Source organism: Bos grunniens, chromosome 14, assembly GCF_055505025.1.
Source record: "Bos grunniens cultivar Pamir isolate PY7600 chromosome 14, Bosgru_T2T1.0, whole genome shotgun sequence".
NCBI lineage: Eukaryota > Metazoa > Chordata > Mammalia > Artiodactyla > Bovidae > Bos > Bos grunniens.
In genome coordinates, this window is record NC_141178.1 from 12,337,449 (window position 1) to 12,352,250 (window position 14,802).

General features: G+C 40.6%; 1 protein-coding gene and 1 non-coding gene across 8 annotated transcripts in view; both read right to left on the reverse strand.

Annotated features, from left to right (window-relative positions):
- Positions 1–385: 385 nt before the first annotated feature.
- TRNAG-GCC (transfer RNA glycine (anticodon GCC)) lies at positions 386–456 on the reverse strand. The gene has a single exon. It is a non-coding gene; the product is annotated as a tRNA-Gly (tRNA).
- A 6,458-nt stretch (positions 457–6,914) lies between these two features.
- LOC147359048 (DNA repair and recombination protein RAD54B) overlaps positions 6,915–14,802 on the reverse strand; it is a 118,210-nt gene continuing 110,322 nt past the window's right edge. For all 7 annotated transcript variants that reach the window (XM_086335915.1, XM_086335913.1, XM_086335914.1 and 4 more), the window contains one exon: positions 6,915–7,390. In XM_086335915.1, the coding sequence (XP_086192041.1) occupies positions 7,173–7,390 (218 nt within the window). In that variant the 3' untranslated portion in view covers positions 6,915–7,172. The remainder of the gene's footprint in view (positions 7,391–14,802) is intronic.

The following is a 14,802-nucleotide window of genomic DNA, read 5'->3' on the forward strand; positions in this document are numbered from 1 at the left end:
CCAAGTAAGCTGTTCTCGATAATAAAAGTGGTACCTTAGCCTCCATATTTTCTCTTTATTTCTCAACCTTGAAAGGTATAAAGGCTGAAGGACCCCCCGGTAACTGAGGTTGTCCACACCCCCTCAGTCTTACGTCCCATGACCACATGCTCCCCAAGTGCAGACTGGGTGGGGCATCTGGAGGCCTTGCCCGGAGTCAGGAAGCTTCTGCTCCATTTTACAGGACAGGCTTTCTTGTTTCCCGTCCTGCATATTGTTGTACAATTGCTAAGTCGTGTCCGACTCTTTGCAACCCCATGGACCGTAGTCCGCCAGGCTCCTCTGTCCATGGGATTTCCCACACAAGAATGCTGGAGCGGGTTGCTCTTTTCCTCTCCAGGGGATCTTCCTGACCCAGGGATCGAACCTGCATCTCCTGCTTGGCAGGCAGATGCTTTACCGCTGAGCCAGCTGGGAAGCGCTCACCCTGTGTATAAGGAAACCTCAGAGCAGCCTGTTGTGTCTTGTGTTTGTCGATCTGAGCAACCTGAGCAGAACAGGAGGTGCAATCAGACCAACAGCGCTGGTGGGAAAGCAGCATTTCCACACCGCCCTGTGCCAGTAGAAACAGCAATGTGGACCAAGTTTTCCCATCAAGTTAAGGACAAAGACCACAGCGAAGATGAGGGAGAAACTGTGGAAACGAGCTTCTCTCCCGTCCCCTTGCTGCGTCCCTACCTCTGACATTATACGGATTTAAAACTACTTAAAATGTCTTTAGTATTTTCTGACATTTCTTTAAAACATAGAAATAAAGGAATTGCTTTTGTCTGATTGGATTTTCATCTCTTACTCAGAGATTTATCATTTTTTAAAAATTAAAGAAATTATAAAGATTAACCTACATTTAACACTTTAGGTTTTCAAGTAAGTGTAACAAACTCTAACAAACCGTTCTGTCTGTGTCAGTAAGGATTTTCCCCCACAGTTGTTTTGATCATAAAAGCTGCATGCTGAACTAGTACAGATGTTGTGGACAACATAAGGCTCTTAGGGATGTTAGTCTGTAATGGCCTGAAGCAGAGAACACGGGTCAGCTGTAGAAGAGGCTTCAGGAAAACTATTCTAAACCAAAAAAGCCCTCTGTCACACAAGGTAAGAGAAAATTATACCCCTTTGTTGAGTTCTTTCTTCAACAACAAAAATAGCATGTCTACAAACCCCTCTAAGGCCCAACATACTAACTTGGAAGCAACTCAGAGAAACAGTGCCATCTACTGATTATACATGTCATTTGCTGCGAATCACAGAATTTCAATCTTGTCAGTAAGTTGCCAGATGATGTGAAGCAGGCCTTGAAGGCAACGTGCAGGAACAGTGACAGCAGGTTTATCTGACTTCTTCCTTTATCATACACACTGCTAAATGGATGGATGAGCTCTTGGGACGCTGAATTCTACCGATCCGAGCTGCTCACACTTTAATCCATCAGTGATTCAGTCCTAATGAGAACGTGATTCAAATGTATTTATGCTGTCATTTAGAGCAAGATATTCCCATGAAGATATGTCAAAGGTGCATTTGTGTAATTAGAAATGAATCACATACTTGACTCAAATAGTACCCTTTGCACTGACAGTTTTTGTCAGCTCATTCTGCAGACATGATTCCAGAAATCATGGAAGTAAGAAGGGAAGTCTCTGTGCTGCCAGAAGGGAAGAAAACCCACTGGCTCTGCGTTCTGGAGAAGGAAATGGCAACCCACTCCAGGACTCCCTTGTCTGGAGAATTCCATGAACAGAGGAGCTGGGCAGGTTATAGTCCATGGGATGGCAAAGAGTCGGACACAACTGTGTGACTTTCACTTTCTTTCTGCCTTCTTCAGTGCCAAGCACAGCCCCACACTCAGCAATCGGCTTTAAAAAATACCCTCAAAGTGAGATCTCTGAGCAAGGAACCCAGTCATGGCGGTTAAAGTGTGCGTGTGGCAGGGGCAGGGGGGTAGGGGCGAATGAAGTATCTCATTTATTTATTCATTCATTTCTCACTTGCAAGTCTTGTGCCAGGGACCATACAAGGTACTGAGATACTAGGATAAAAATACTAGGGGACGATAAAATCCCCGTCCTCAGAGAATTCGGCTTAGTGTTAAGAGGGAGCCAGGTATTACAAAATAACAGCTACAAACTGTTATCTCAGAGTAGATAACAGACAAAAGAATTCTTATAAATTGAGTATCAACCACAGGAAAGGTGCTGTGTATGTACAACCCAGATGTTAACTGGACACTCCTTAAACTCTTGGTTCACTGAGTCTGATCCCCCACAAATCCCCGGCCTGTTGGCCTGAAAGCCTTCTTTGATCCCCAATGGCCGAGCATTGTCTTCTCAGCCTCCGGGCTCCTGTGTCCTGCAGGCAGCCTTGGTCCCGTGTCACATGGAGGCTCTTGGCAAACTCAGCCTCTCTTCTGAAATTCTGGCAAGATTTCGGGGTCAGGCAGAGATCAAGGAGGGTTACTTTCCACACTACTCAGCAAACAGTCAAGTGAAGAACAACTGTAATTCAAACATCCTCCCTGGTTCCCATCACAGGGCACGTCCCTTGTCTGACCCAGTCCCAGCCTCCCTCCACATTCTCACTTTTATCCCCTCCATCCTTCCCGCTCAGATTGTCTCCAAAGTTACAAATTTTCCTTCCTCTATTCCACTTTGATAGCAACCAACACCCACGTTGTTGAAAGGTTCACCAAATTTGAATAGGGTGTTTTTCCAAATAAAAACTAAGAGGAATTCTGATGTAGTCTAGATAATATTTCTCCACAGACACAGAAAACAAACATCTGGTTACCAAAGAGGAAAAGGGGCAGGACGGATAAATTAGGAGTTTGGAATCAACATATACACAGAACTATATATAAAATAGTAAGCAGCAAGGACCCACTGTAGAGCACACGGAACTATACTCAATATCTTGTAATAGTCTGTAATGGTGAAGAATCTGAAAACGAATATATATATAAATGAATCACTTTGCTGTATACCCATACCTGAAACTAACACAACATTATAAACCAACTATACTTCAAAAAAAAGATAATATTTCTCTACATGGCTGGCTATATATTTCATGTAAGTTTCACAACTACCCTCGGACATATCACTGAACAGACAGTAAAACTCAGTTCATTGAAGACATTAACGCTGTGTCATAGGTTGCTAATGTATGCAAAGCACTTAGCATTTAGAACACAATAATAAAAACTTAATGTTAGCCACTATTATTTTTATCACTATAACATTCATTTTCTCTTCTGTAGCAACATGTACCACTGAGGTAGTATCTTCCAGTCTCGTGCCTTTATTAAATACCATCTACATGCTGAAAAATCCTGAATTTCTCTCTAGCCTTGACCAATGTTTCTGAACTCAGCTCATACCAAACTGGTTATTTGACACCTCCACTGGCTACCTAATAGGCTTATCAAACTTGATGTAATCAAGTCTGAACTTGGGCTTTTCCCCCACAAACCTCCTCTCACAGTCTTCTTATCTCAGTAACTGGCAACTCCATTTCTTCTTTGGCTCGGGCCAGAAACCTTGCATCATTCCAAATGACTCCAAAATCACTTTTTCTTTTTTTCTTACACCTTAAATTCAATCCATTCAGATATCTTGTCAGCTCTGTGTTCAAAAATATCCACAATCCAACACTGCCCTGCTCCTCCTTGGTCCAATCACCAACGCCTCTTGACAAGATTATGGCAAGAGCCTCCAAAATCATCTCATTGTTTCCAGCCCACATTCCACCAGTTTGTTCTCATCACGGAGCGACTCATCTTGTGACTTTCCTTGGCTCAATTCCCGGTGGTTTTCCATCTCCCTCTGAGTAAAGCTGAAGCCTTCAAGATGGTCTTCGATGCCCTGTAACATCTGACCTCCTCACTGCGATTCTTTCACCTCATCTCTTACTACACTTCTCTCTCCACAGTGGCCTCAAGCTGTTTCTCAAATGCGTCAATACTCCTTCACCTGTCTCAGGGCCTTTGACTTGTGGTTCCTTCTATCTGGAACACTTTTTCCCAGAAAATGTCATGGGTCTCAATCCCTGACTTTTTTCAGGCTTCTGCATAAATCCACCGCATATAAATAGCAATCTCCATCTTCACTTTAATATCTCCCTTATTCTTATTTTTCTTCATAGCACTTATCACCATGTGCAATATTATGTTGTTAAGTCACTTTAGTTGTGTCCAACTCTTTGCGACCTTATGGACTATAGCTTGCCAGGCTCCTCTGTCCATGGGATGCTCCAATACTGCAGAGGGTTGCCATTTCCTCCTCCAGAGCATCTTACTGACCCAGGGATCAAACCTGCATCTCTTATGTCTCCTGCATTGGCAGGCAGGCTCTTTACTGCTAGCATCACCTGGGAAGCCCTCTGAAACCACAGAACTATCTACAAAAGCAGGCTCCTACTCAGGACACTCTGGGCTGCAGAAGTAGACACACACCCAGGCACACCAGCTCTGCGCATGGCTCCAAGGCCACACGTGTGCAAGTGCATGATGCCTGCTCCTTGGGGGACCAGCTTGACTGGCTCTCACGGGCAGACCTGAGAACACTGCCGGAGGGGGGTCTCCTGGGAGAGGACATGCATCCTGACCAAGCAGGCCCAAGTTCAAGGCTTCCTGGCCTAGAGCTGTAGGCCTGGGCTCCTGGGGCCGCCTCCCCAGAGCTGGGGGTCCCTCTGAGTGGCCCCACCTGGCACGTCCACCTGACACCTCCCTTACATATGTGTATTATTCTCATGATGCTAGAATGAAAGCACAGTGAGGGCAGAGACCGTCTATTTTTTGCTATATGCGTAATTCCTAAGACGATGTCCAACATGTACTAGGTATTCAATAAATAATTGTGGAATGATTAATTTAATCAAAATTAAGAAAGGCAGGGATTTCAAGCGGTTCACCCATACCTAATGTGAACAGAAGTCAAGATGAAGATTGAAAAGAGTTCATTGCATTTGTCAACTGGGGAATGACTGGATAGAGGCCTCTAGTACTGGGGACAGAGACACTGAGAATTCCTCTGAAAATGGATAGTGGTGATGACTGTACAACACTGTGAGTGTACAGACAGTAATTCATTTCGACGTGGTCTGTTTTTCAAAGGTGGTATGATGCAAAATTTATTATACTTTTAAAAATGTTTTCATGTATCAGCTCATTCCATTCAACGATTATTCTGCCAACAACTAGTGACAACTGGATGCCATCAATCATAATTATTCAAGTGCTTTTCCTCGGTAATGCCTCTGTGGGTAATGTCTTAGGTCAGGTCACCTGGACAACAGACCGAGCAGATGTGCACGCAGGGAGTTTGTCAGGAGTGACGTCTGTAAGGCACTGAAGGAAGCAGGTCTGGACACAGAGACAAGCTGAACGGCAGTGAAGCAACAACACAGGCCTCAACGGAGGGCCTAGAGCTGGAGTGGGCCCTGAAGGCTTGTCCCAGACTGAGGCAAGGGGCTGGGCCTTTCTACCCTACATCATCAGATCAGTGGGCGCCAGTCACCTAGGGGAGGGACGGGAACTTTGCATAAGGCAGCTCCTTTCAGCTGTGGGCTCTTCTTGGAGAGAGACTTGGCTATGAGTGGTCGCTGGTGACACTCCCAACAGCTGGATAAACGAGCAGCTTGATCCTAAAGGGGGCAACCTGGGCAGAACACCCTAGTGTCCACTACAGTTAACATAAGACAATAACACAGCTAGTCTCTTACCTTTTTAAAAAGATTTTATACCTGAGAATAATGTGATACAAGGTACATACTGAAGACAGCTTTATATGTTAAGCCTCATATAAGAAGCCTGTAAACAGAGTCCAGAAATGCCATTTTCGCTTTTTATTAGTTGATTACTTCCTTTCTGAAAAACTTGGTCCCCAAAATGCCAGTTCATGAATCATAGATGTACAAATGCCCAGGCGTGCATGTGTATACGTGTTTAGTCTCTCAGTCGTGTCCGACTCTTTGTGATCCCACGGACTGTAGCCTGCCAGGCTTCTCTGTCCATGGGGATTCTCCAGGCAAGAATACTGGAGTGGGTAGCCTTTGCCTTCTCCAGGGGATCTTCTGAACCCACTGATCGAACCCAGGTCTCCCACATTGCAGGTGGATTCTTTACCATTTGAGCCACCAGGGAAGCCCAAGAATACTGGAATGGGTAGCCTATCCCTTCTCCAGGGGATCTTCCTGACCCAGGAATCGAGGGGGTCTCCTGCATTGCAAGCGGATTCTTTACCATCTGAGCTACTAAGGAAGCCCACAAATGCCCGGCATGGCACTACAGATCTAATGAACTCAGATTTGATGATAATTGAGTCTTTACTCAAAACCTTAAGACCATATTTGGTCTAAAAGAAATTTCCCTAAAAGGAATCAAAAGCTGATTATAGGAGCCCTAACTGGAGATTAAATGAGTAATTCCTTTCTCTTTGCAACTTCAGTCTTGTAAAGCTTGCTTTGTACACTAATGCCAACAGTTACCCGAGAAACCTTCAACATGATGGTAGCTGAACCATGGTCCAGTGTATACACAGTGCTTGGTGGACACGGCTTTACAGACCGCATGTCAGTCCCCTAGGAGTCAGAGGTCCCAGATTAGAAACCAGTGCTTTGAAGGGTCCAATGCTCCTCCCCATCCTGACACAACCTATACACCATTCTCATCCAAACTGCCTGCATCACATCTTCAGCATCTGTAATCCCAATCTCTCATTTTCTTTCTCCCTTGAGCTATAGTTTAAACTTATCAAAGTTTTCAATTGTCTCCCACATCTATGGCTACAATTCCTAATCGATTTAGCTTTCCCAAAGACAAGAAACTGGGCATTTTACCTTTTAGTATTCCTTATGAAAATTCTTTAGAAAGCACTTAATAAAGTGTACAAATTATGGATTTATTGATAAGCAATTATAAGATGATAGAAGTATGTCTTTAATGTTTCAATATTTAGGAACATATACAAAACATTAAACAAGTCAGTTCTGACTACCATATCAAAACTATAATATAGTGTTCAACAAAATACATTATTATAATTAAAATACTTCTATTTGTTTTCCAGAAGTACATTTACTTACTAGATTAACTTTTTAAAGGGGGAAGCAAAGTAACGTCATAAAGTAATATTTCATTATATAGCAGTAGTTTGATTGGTTATATTTTGAAAAAAGAATGATACATTTTCTCTTATTCTTTCAAGAAAAGGATCTGTAAGATTTAAATGATCTCCAGGAAAATGTCTCCATTGCTTCAGTTGTGACATGGAGAGAGGTTTCAGGGAATCAGACTTCTGTTGATGTGGACCAAGCTGACAATTTCTAGACACAGGGAGTTTTTCCAATGAATCACCTGAAACAAGTAAAACAATAAGAAAATCCTTAGGCCAATCAATACTCTATTATATACAATACTTTTCTTATTATATAATGAGTTTGTGTGACTTATTACATTTGATTACCATAGTTCACGTTAAGATGAGCAAATTCAATTAATTCATTCCTTCTACGAATATTTATAAATTGTTTATTATGTGTTAACTTGAGCAAAGAGGGCCAAAGTGGTCAACAAAAATAGACATGGCCTCTGACTTCAAGGACCTTATGATCTAACAAGAGAACTACACATTAAACAAATAATCATCCAGAGAGATAGATGTATTATAGGTCCACAATTTCTCATCTAAAAGCCTGTGGGGCCAGATAGGTTTCCTAATTTAGAATACAACTGTAACAACGTGGGATAACACTCCATAATCAAATTCATTAATCAGCTATGGCAAGAACAGTTGTACAAAAGAGATTGAAGACCATCAATAAATTCACATTAATTTAGCTAAGGTATCTGCCACCAAATAAGATTGTTGCAAATTTATGAAAGTGAAGTGAGTGAAAGTCGCTCAGTCGTGTCCGACTCTTTGCGCCCCCATGGACTATACAGTCCATGGAATTCTCCAGGCCAGAATACTGGAGTGGGTAGCCTTTCCCTTCTCCAGAGGATCTTCCCAACCCAGGGATCAAACCCGGGTCTCCTGCATTGCAGGCGGATTCTTTACCAGCTGAGCCATAAGGGGGAAGGTGCGGGGTCAGGGGGCGGGGTGACAACTTTTGGTCTTTCAAGCTTTCTAGATTTCAAAACTGGAAATAAGGAACTATGGAGCCACATTACAAACAGAGCTAAGGGTATGAAGCTAAGACAGAGAGGGCTGTGAGCATGTACAACAGGAGAAGCTGACCTGTGTTATTCAGATCTGAAGGACGACAGAGTGGCCACAATGGCAAAGTAGGAAGACCCTGAGCTCGCCTTCTCCCACGGGCACACCAAAAGTAGGGCTATGTAATTGTTACAAATTGCAACTTTCTATGAGAGGGACGTGAAGACCAACAGAAGAGATTTTCCACAATTAAAGACAGAAAGAACTACAAGGAGATGGGTAGGAGAGGCAGAGATGCAGTCAGGACCCACCCCGCTACGTAGGTGACCCACGAACTGGAGGATAATCACAATAGCAGAGGTTCTCCCCAAAGACCAAGGGGCCTGTGGCCCATGTCAAGCTCTCCAGCCTGGGGGTCCCGCACAGGGAAGATGAGCCCCCAAAACATCTGGCTTTGAAGACCAGAGGGAATTGCATATGGGAAAGCCAGAGGACTATAGGAAATAGAGGCCACTTCTCCAAGATCAGGAAAAACCCAACCTATTTAACACACAAAAATAAGCACAGAGGCAAAATGAGGAGACAGAAGAGTATGTTCCAAGCAAAGAAATAAGATAAAACCCCAGAGGACGTAGTAAGAGAAGTAGAGATAATCAATCAACCCAATAAAGAGTTCAAGATAATAATCATATAGATGTGCAACAAACTCAGGAGATGAACGGTGAGAAGTTTAACAAGAGCTAGAAAATAGAAGAACCACACAGAGCAGAAGATACAAAAGCTGAGGCTGCTTTGAGGATCTAGGAGACAGTAGAAAAATACCTTGAAAGTACTGACCAAAAAAAAAACACCCCAAATATTAAAAAACCCTATCAACTAGAACTGTACACCCAGCAAAGACAGAATTTAAGAAAGAGAAAAAACACTTTGAAAAATAAAATACTGAGAGACTTAATCACTAATAGACCCTTGTTGGGGGAAAAAAACAAAAAATGAAAAGACAGACAGTAGAAATGAATCAAAATATATCCGTAATTATAATTAATGTAAATAGACTGAATGCTCTGGTTGAAAGAAAACATCAGACCGGATGAAAAAAGAAAATTCAGGCTCATGCTATTTAAATGAGAGCTACCTAAAATGATACAGAAAGATTCAATGTAAAAGAATGGGAAAAGATGTATCAGATAAATACTAACAATGAGAAAGTCAGTGTAATATATTAACATAAGACAAAATGAAAGCAAAAGATGTTAGGGATAAAGCAATCCCTACATAATGAAAATATAAATAATAATGAAATAATAATGAAAACATGTCACAAACAACATATAAAGTATATAAAGCAAAAATTGACAGAACAATGAGAAAGAGAAAACTTCACTGTCATACTGTAAGATTTTAATGTATTTCTTAATAATACATCTAACAAAGAATTAGGTTATTAACAGAAAAATGGGCAAATGTTATGAACAGGTGGTTCACATAAAGAAAATACAGCTCTTAACCATAGAAAAGCATTCTCAACTTCACTCATAACAAAAGAAAATTAAATTAAAACTAGACAAATGAGCCATTTTTACTCTCAGACTGACAAAAACCCAAACATCTGATAATCCTAAACTGGGAAAGCTGTGGGGAAATAGTATACTGTTGGTGGGGTATAAATGATACAACCTCCACTCCAGTGGAGGGCACCTTAGCAGGATCTATCAAACTACAAATGTACATATTCGCTGACAGAGAAAAACTGATAATTAACCTTACAGAGATATTTGAACATGTGGAAAAAGATGTATGAATGAAGATGCATATTGACTGAAAAGAACCTAATTACACAGCTGTGAGGTTAGATGAATAAATTATGGTCTATTCATTCAATGGAGGATTATATAACTGAGGGGAAAATAAGAATAAGGAAACGTTCTGTAATGATACAGAAAGATCTTGAGATATACTATTAAATGAAAAAGGTAGAGTTCAGTTCTGTTTAGTCGCTCAGCTGTGTCTGACTCTTTGCGACCCCATGAGCCGCAGTACGCCAGGCCTCCCTGTCCATCACCAACTCCCCGAGTCCACCCAAACCCATGTCCATTGAGTCGGTGATGTCATCCAACCATCTCATCCTCCATCATCCCCTTCTCCTCCTGCCCTAAATCTTTCCCAGCATCAGGGTCTTTTCCAATGAGTCAACTCTTCGCGTCAGGTGGCCAAAGAATTGGAGTTTCAGCTTCAACATTAGTCCTTCCAATGAATACCCAGGACTGACCTCCTTTAGGATGGACTGGTTGGATCTCCTTGCAGTCCAAGGGACTCTCAAGAGTCTTCTCCAACACCACAGTTCAAAAGCATCAATTCTTCAGCGTTCAGCTTTTTTTATAGTCCAACTCTCATATCCATACATGACCACTGGAAAAACCATAACCTTGACTAGACGGACCTTTGTCGGCAAAGTAATGTCTCTGCTTTTCAATATGCTATCTAGGTTGGTCATAACTTTTTCCTTTCAAGGAGTAAGCGTCTTTTAATTTCATGGCTGCAATCACCATCTGCAGTGACTTGGAGCCCTAAAAAATAAAGTCAGCCACTGTTTCCACTGTTTCCCCATCTATTTCCCATGAAGTGATGGAACCGGATGCCATGATCTTCGTTTTCTGAATGTTGAGCTTTAAGCCAACTTTTTCACTCTCCTCTTTCACTTTCATCAAGGGGCTCTTTAGTTTCTTTTTACTTTCTGCCATAAGGGTGGTGTCATCTGCATATCTGAGGTTATTGATATTTCTCCCAGCAATCTTGATGCCAGCTTGTGCTTCTTCCAGCCCAGCATTTCTCATGATGTACTCTGCATAGAAGTTAAATAAGCAGGGTGACAATATACAGCCTTGACGAACTCCTTTTCCTATTTGGAACCAGTCTGTTGTTCCATGTCCAGTTCTAACTGTTGCTTCCTGACCTGCATACAGATTTCTCAAGAGGCAGGTCAGGTGGTCTGGTATTCCCATCTCTTGAAGAATTTTCCACAGTTTACTGTGATCCACACAGTCAAAGGCTTTGGCATAGTCAATAAAGCAGAAATAGATGTTTTTCTGCTTTATTGTTTTCTTTTTCTTTTTCAGATGCTTTTCTGTTTTCTTGCTTTTTCCATGATCCAGCGGATGTTGGCAATTTGATCTCTGGTTCCTCTGCCTTTTCTAAAACCAGCTTGAACATCAGGAAGTTCATGGTTCATGTATTGTTGAAGCCTGGCTTGGAGAATTTTAAGTATCACTTTACTAGTGTGTGAGATGAGTGCAATTGTGCAGCAGTTTGAGCATTCTTTGGCATTGCCTTTCTTTGGGATTGGAATGAAAACTGACCTTTTCCAGTCCTGTGGCCACTGCTGAGTTTTCCAAATTTGCTGGCATATTGAGTGCAGCACTTTCACAGCATCATCTTTAAAGATGTGAAATAGCTCAACTGGAATTCCATCACCTCCACTAGCTTTGTTCATAGTGGTGTTTCCTAAGGCCCACTTGATTTCGCATTCCAGGATGTCTGGTTCTAGGTGAGTGATCACACCATCGTGATTATCTGGGTCATGAAGATCTTTTTTGTACAGTTCTTCTGTGTATTCTTGCCACCTCTGCTTAATATCTTCTGCTTCTGTTAGGTCCATACCATTTCTGTCCTTTACTGAGCCCACCTTTGCATAAAATGTTTCCTTGGTATCTCTAATTTTCTTGAAGAGATCTGTAGTCTTTCCCATTCTATTGTTTTCCTCTATTTCTTTTCATTGATCGCTGAGGAAGGCTTTCTTATCTCTCCTTGCTATTCTTTGGAACTCTGCATTCAGATGGGTGTATCTTTCCTTTTCTCCTTTGCTTTTCACTTCTCTTCTTGTCACAGCTATTTGTAAGGCTTCCTCAGACAGCCATTTTGCTTTTTTGTGTTTCTTTTTCTTGGGGAAAAAGGCATAGAAGGTACAGAATCATACACATACTACACAATCCCTTATGGGGGCCTGGAGGGAACTGGGCAAATAATATTTATTCAGAGTTCCTTGCATATGTATAAAAATACATCTAGAAGGATACACAAAAAACTAGTAACAGTAGTTTTTTATGGGGCAGCAGGGCTAGAAACTAGACAGATGAGGGCATTACAGAAGGAAGTGTTTCCACCATATACATTTTATACTTTCAAATAGCTTTCATATGTAAACATTACATTTTTCAATGCAATTTTCCAGTTAAATTAGTAAATTTTTAAATCTTTAAAATAAGAAAAAAGTAATTTGGTAACAGAAAGTTTGACTCATACGGCAGAACTCTAAACTAAGTAATTAAGAGAATACAAATGATTTTCATGCACAAGAGAAACATTTAGTAACTGAACACACCAGGCCACACATACACCAAGTCTCAACAGTTGCCAAAGAATCAATGTCATGCAGACCATACCTGGGACTACAGTGCAGCAGCCAGAATTCAATAACAAAAACTAAAATACATTTTAAGCATACTTTTAAATATCTCATGAGCCAAAGAAGAAATCATAATGGAAAATAAAAAATATTTAGAACTGAAAAATAATTAAGATGGCATATCAAAATTATGAGATTCAGCTTAGTAGAAAATTTACAGCCTTAATAGTCATTTTAGAAAAGAAGACTGAAAGTCATTAACCTAAGGATTCAACTTTAGAAAATAAAGGAAAAAATTAGATAAACACAGGGCAAAAGAAAAGAAATAATTAGAATAGAAATCACTAAAATGGAAAAAACATACAACAGAGGAGATTAATGTTGACTATATAAAGTATAGATTATTTCATGCTAGTCTTATACAGTTTCACTTCTTAAACTCATCTCAATACAATTATCAAGTGACTTCCAACTTCCGGACATTGCTTGCTCAAGTACTACTCCAAATTGAGTTCCTATCTGAATGGTGTTCATTCTGGAGGGTTGACACTTTCAGCCTCATTTAAGCAGCACAAGTGGTGTGTGAGGTACTAAGAAGCATGGTGGCTTATGCGTACTGTCCACAAAGTATGACCTCATTAGGAATAAGTTGTACACAAAATAAACAGTAGGATTAGCCTGTTGGGTGTGTGTGTGTGAAACAGAAATAAGGATTAAAAACATTTCTCTAATTCTTAAATCATTATCAGGATTTGAAAGATTTTTACTAAATAAGTCAAATTTTCCAAAACTGATTCTGAAATAAGCTAAATTGAGAGAACTAACAGGGTTCTAATTAAAATTTTCTCTCCTACAGTAATGGAAATAAAACCAAAAATAAACAAATGGGACCTAATTAAAAGCAAAAGAAAACTATAAACAAGATGAAAAGACAACCCTCGGAATGTTAAAAAATAATTGCAAACGAAGCAACTGACAAAGGATTAATCTCCAGAATATACAAGCAGTTCATGCAGCTCAGTATCAGAAAACAAACAATCCAACCAAAACAAGGTGGAAGACCTAAACAAACATTTCTCCAAAGAAGACAAACGCATGAAAAGATACCCAACACTGAGTTTATTTTTGTGTATGGTGTTAGAAAGTGGTCTAGTTTCATTCTTTTACAAGTGGTTGACCAGATTTCCCAGCACCACTTGTTAAAGAGATTGTCTTTAATCCATTGTATATTCTTGCCTCCTTTGTCAAAGATAAGGTGTCCATATGTGCGTGGATTTATCTCTGGGCTTTCTATTTTATTCCATTGATCAATATTTCTGTCTTTGTGCCAGTACCATACTGTCTTGATAACTGTGGCTTTGTAGTAGAGCCTGAAGTCAGGTAGGTTGATTCCTCCAGTTCCATTCTTCTTTCTCAAGATCGCTTTGGCTATTCGAGGTTTTTTGTATTTCCATACAAATTGTGAAATTATTTGTTCTAGCTCTGTGAAGAATACTGTTGGTAGCTTGATAGGGATTGCGTTGAATCTATAAATTGCTTTGGGTAGTATACTCATTTTCAAAATAAACTCAAAATGGATTAAAGATCTAAACGTAAGACCAGAAACTATAAAACTCCTAGAGGAGAACATAGGCAAAACACTCTCCGACATACATCACAGCAGGATCCTCTATGACCCACCTCCCAGAATATTGGAAATAAAAGCAAAAATAAACAAATGGGACCTAATTAACCTTAAAAGCTTCTGCACATCAAAGGAAACTATTAGCAAGGTGAAAAGACAGCCTTCAGAATGGGAGAAAATAATAGCAAATGAAGCAACCGACAAACAACTAATCTCAAAAATATACAAGCAACTCCTACAGCTCAACTCCAGAAAAATAAACGACCCAATCAAAAAAATGGGCCAAAGAACTAAATAGACATTTCTCCAAAGAAGACATACAGATGGCTAACAAACACATGAAAAGATGCTCAACATCACTCATTATCAGAGAAATGCAAATCAAAACCACTATGAGGTACCATTTCACACCAGTCAGAATGGCTGCGATCCAAAAGTCTACAAATAATAAATGCTGGAGAGGGTGTGGAGAAAAGGGAACCCTCTTACACTGTTGGTGGGAATGCAAACTAGTACAGCCACTATGGAGAACAGTGTGGAGATTCCTTAAAAAACTGGAAATAGAACTGCCTTATGATCCAGCA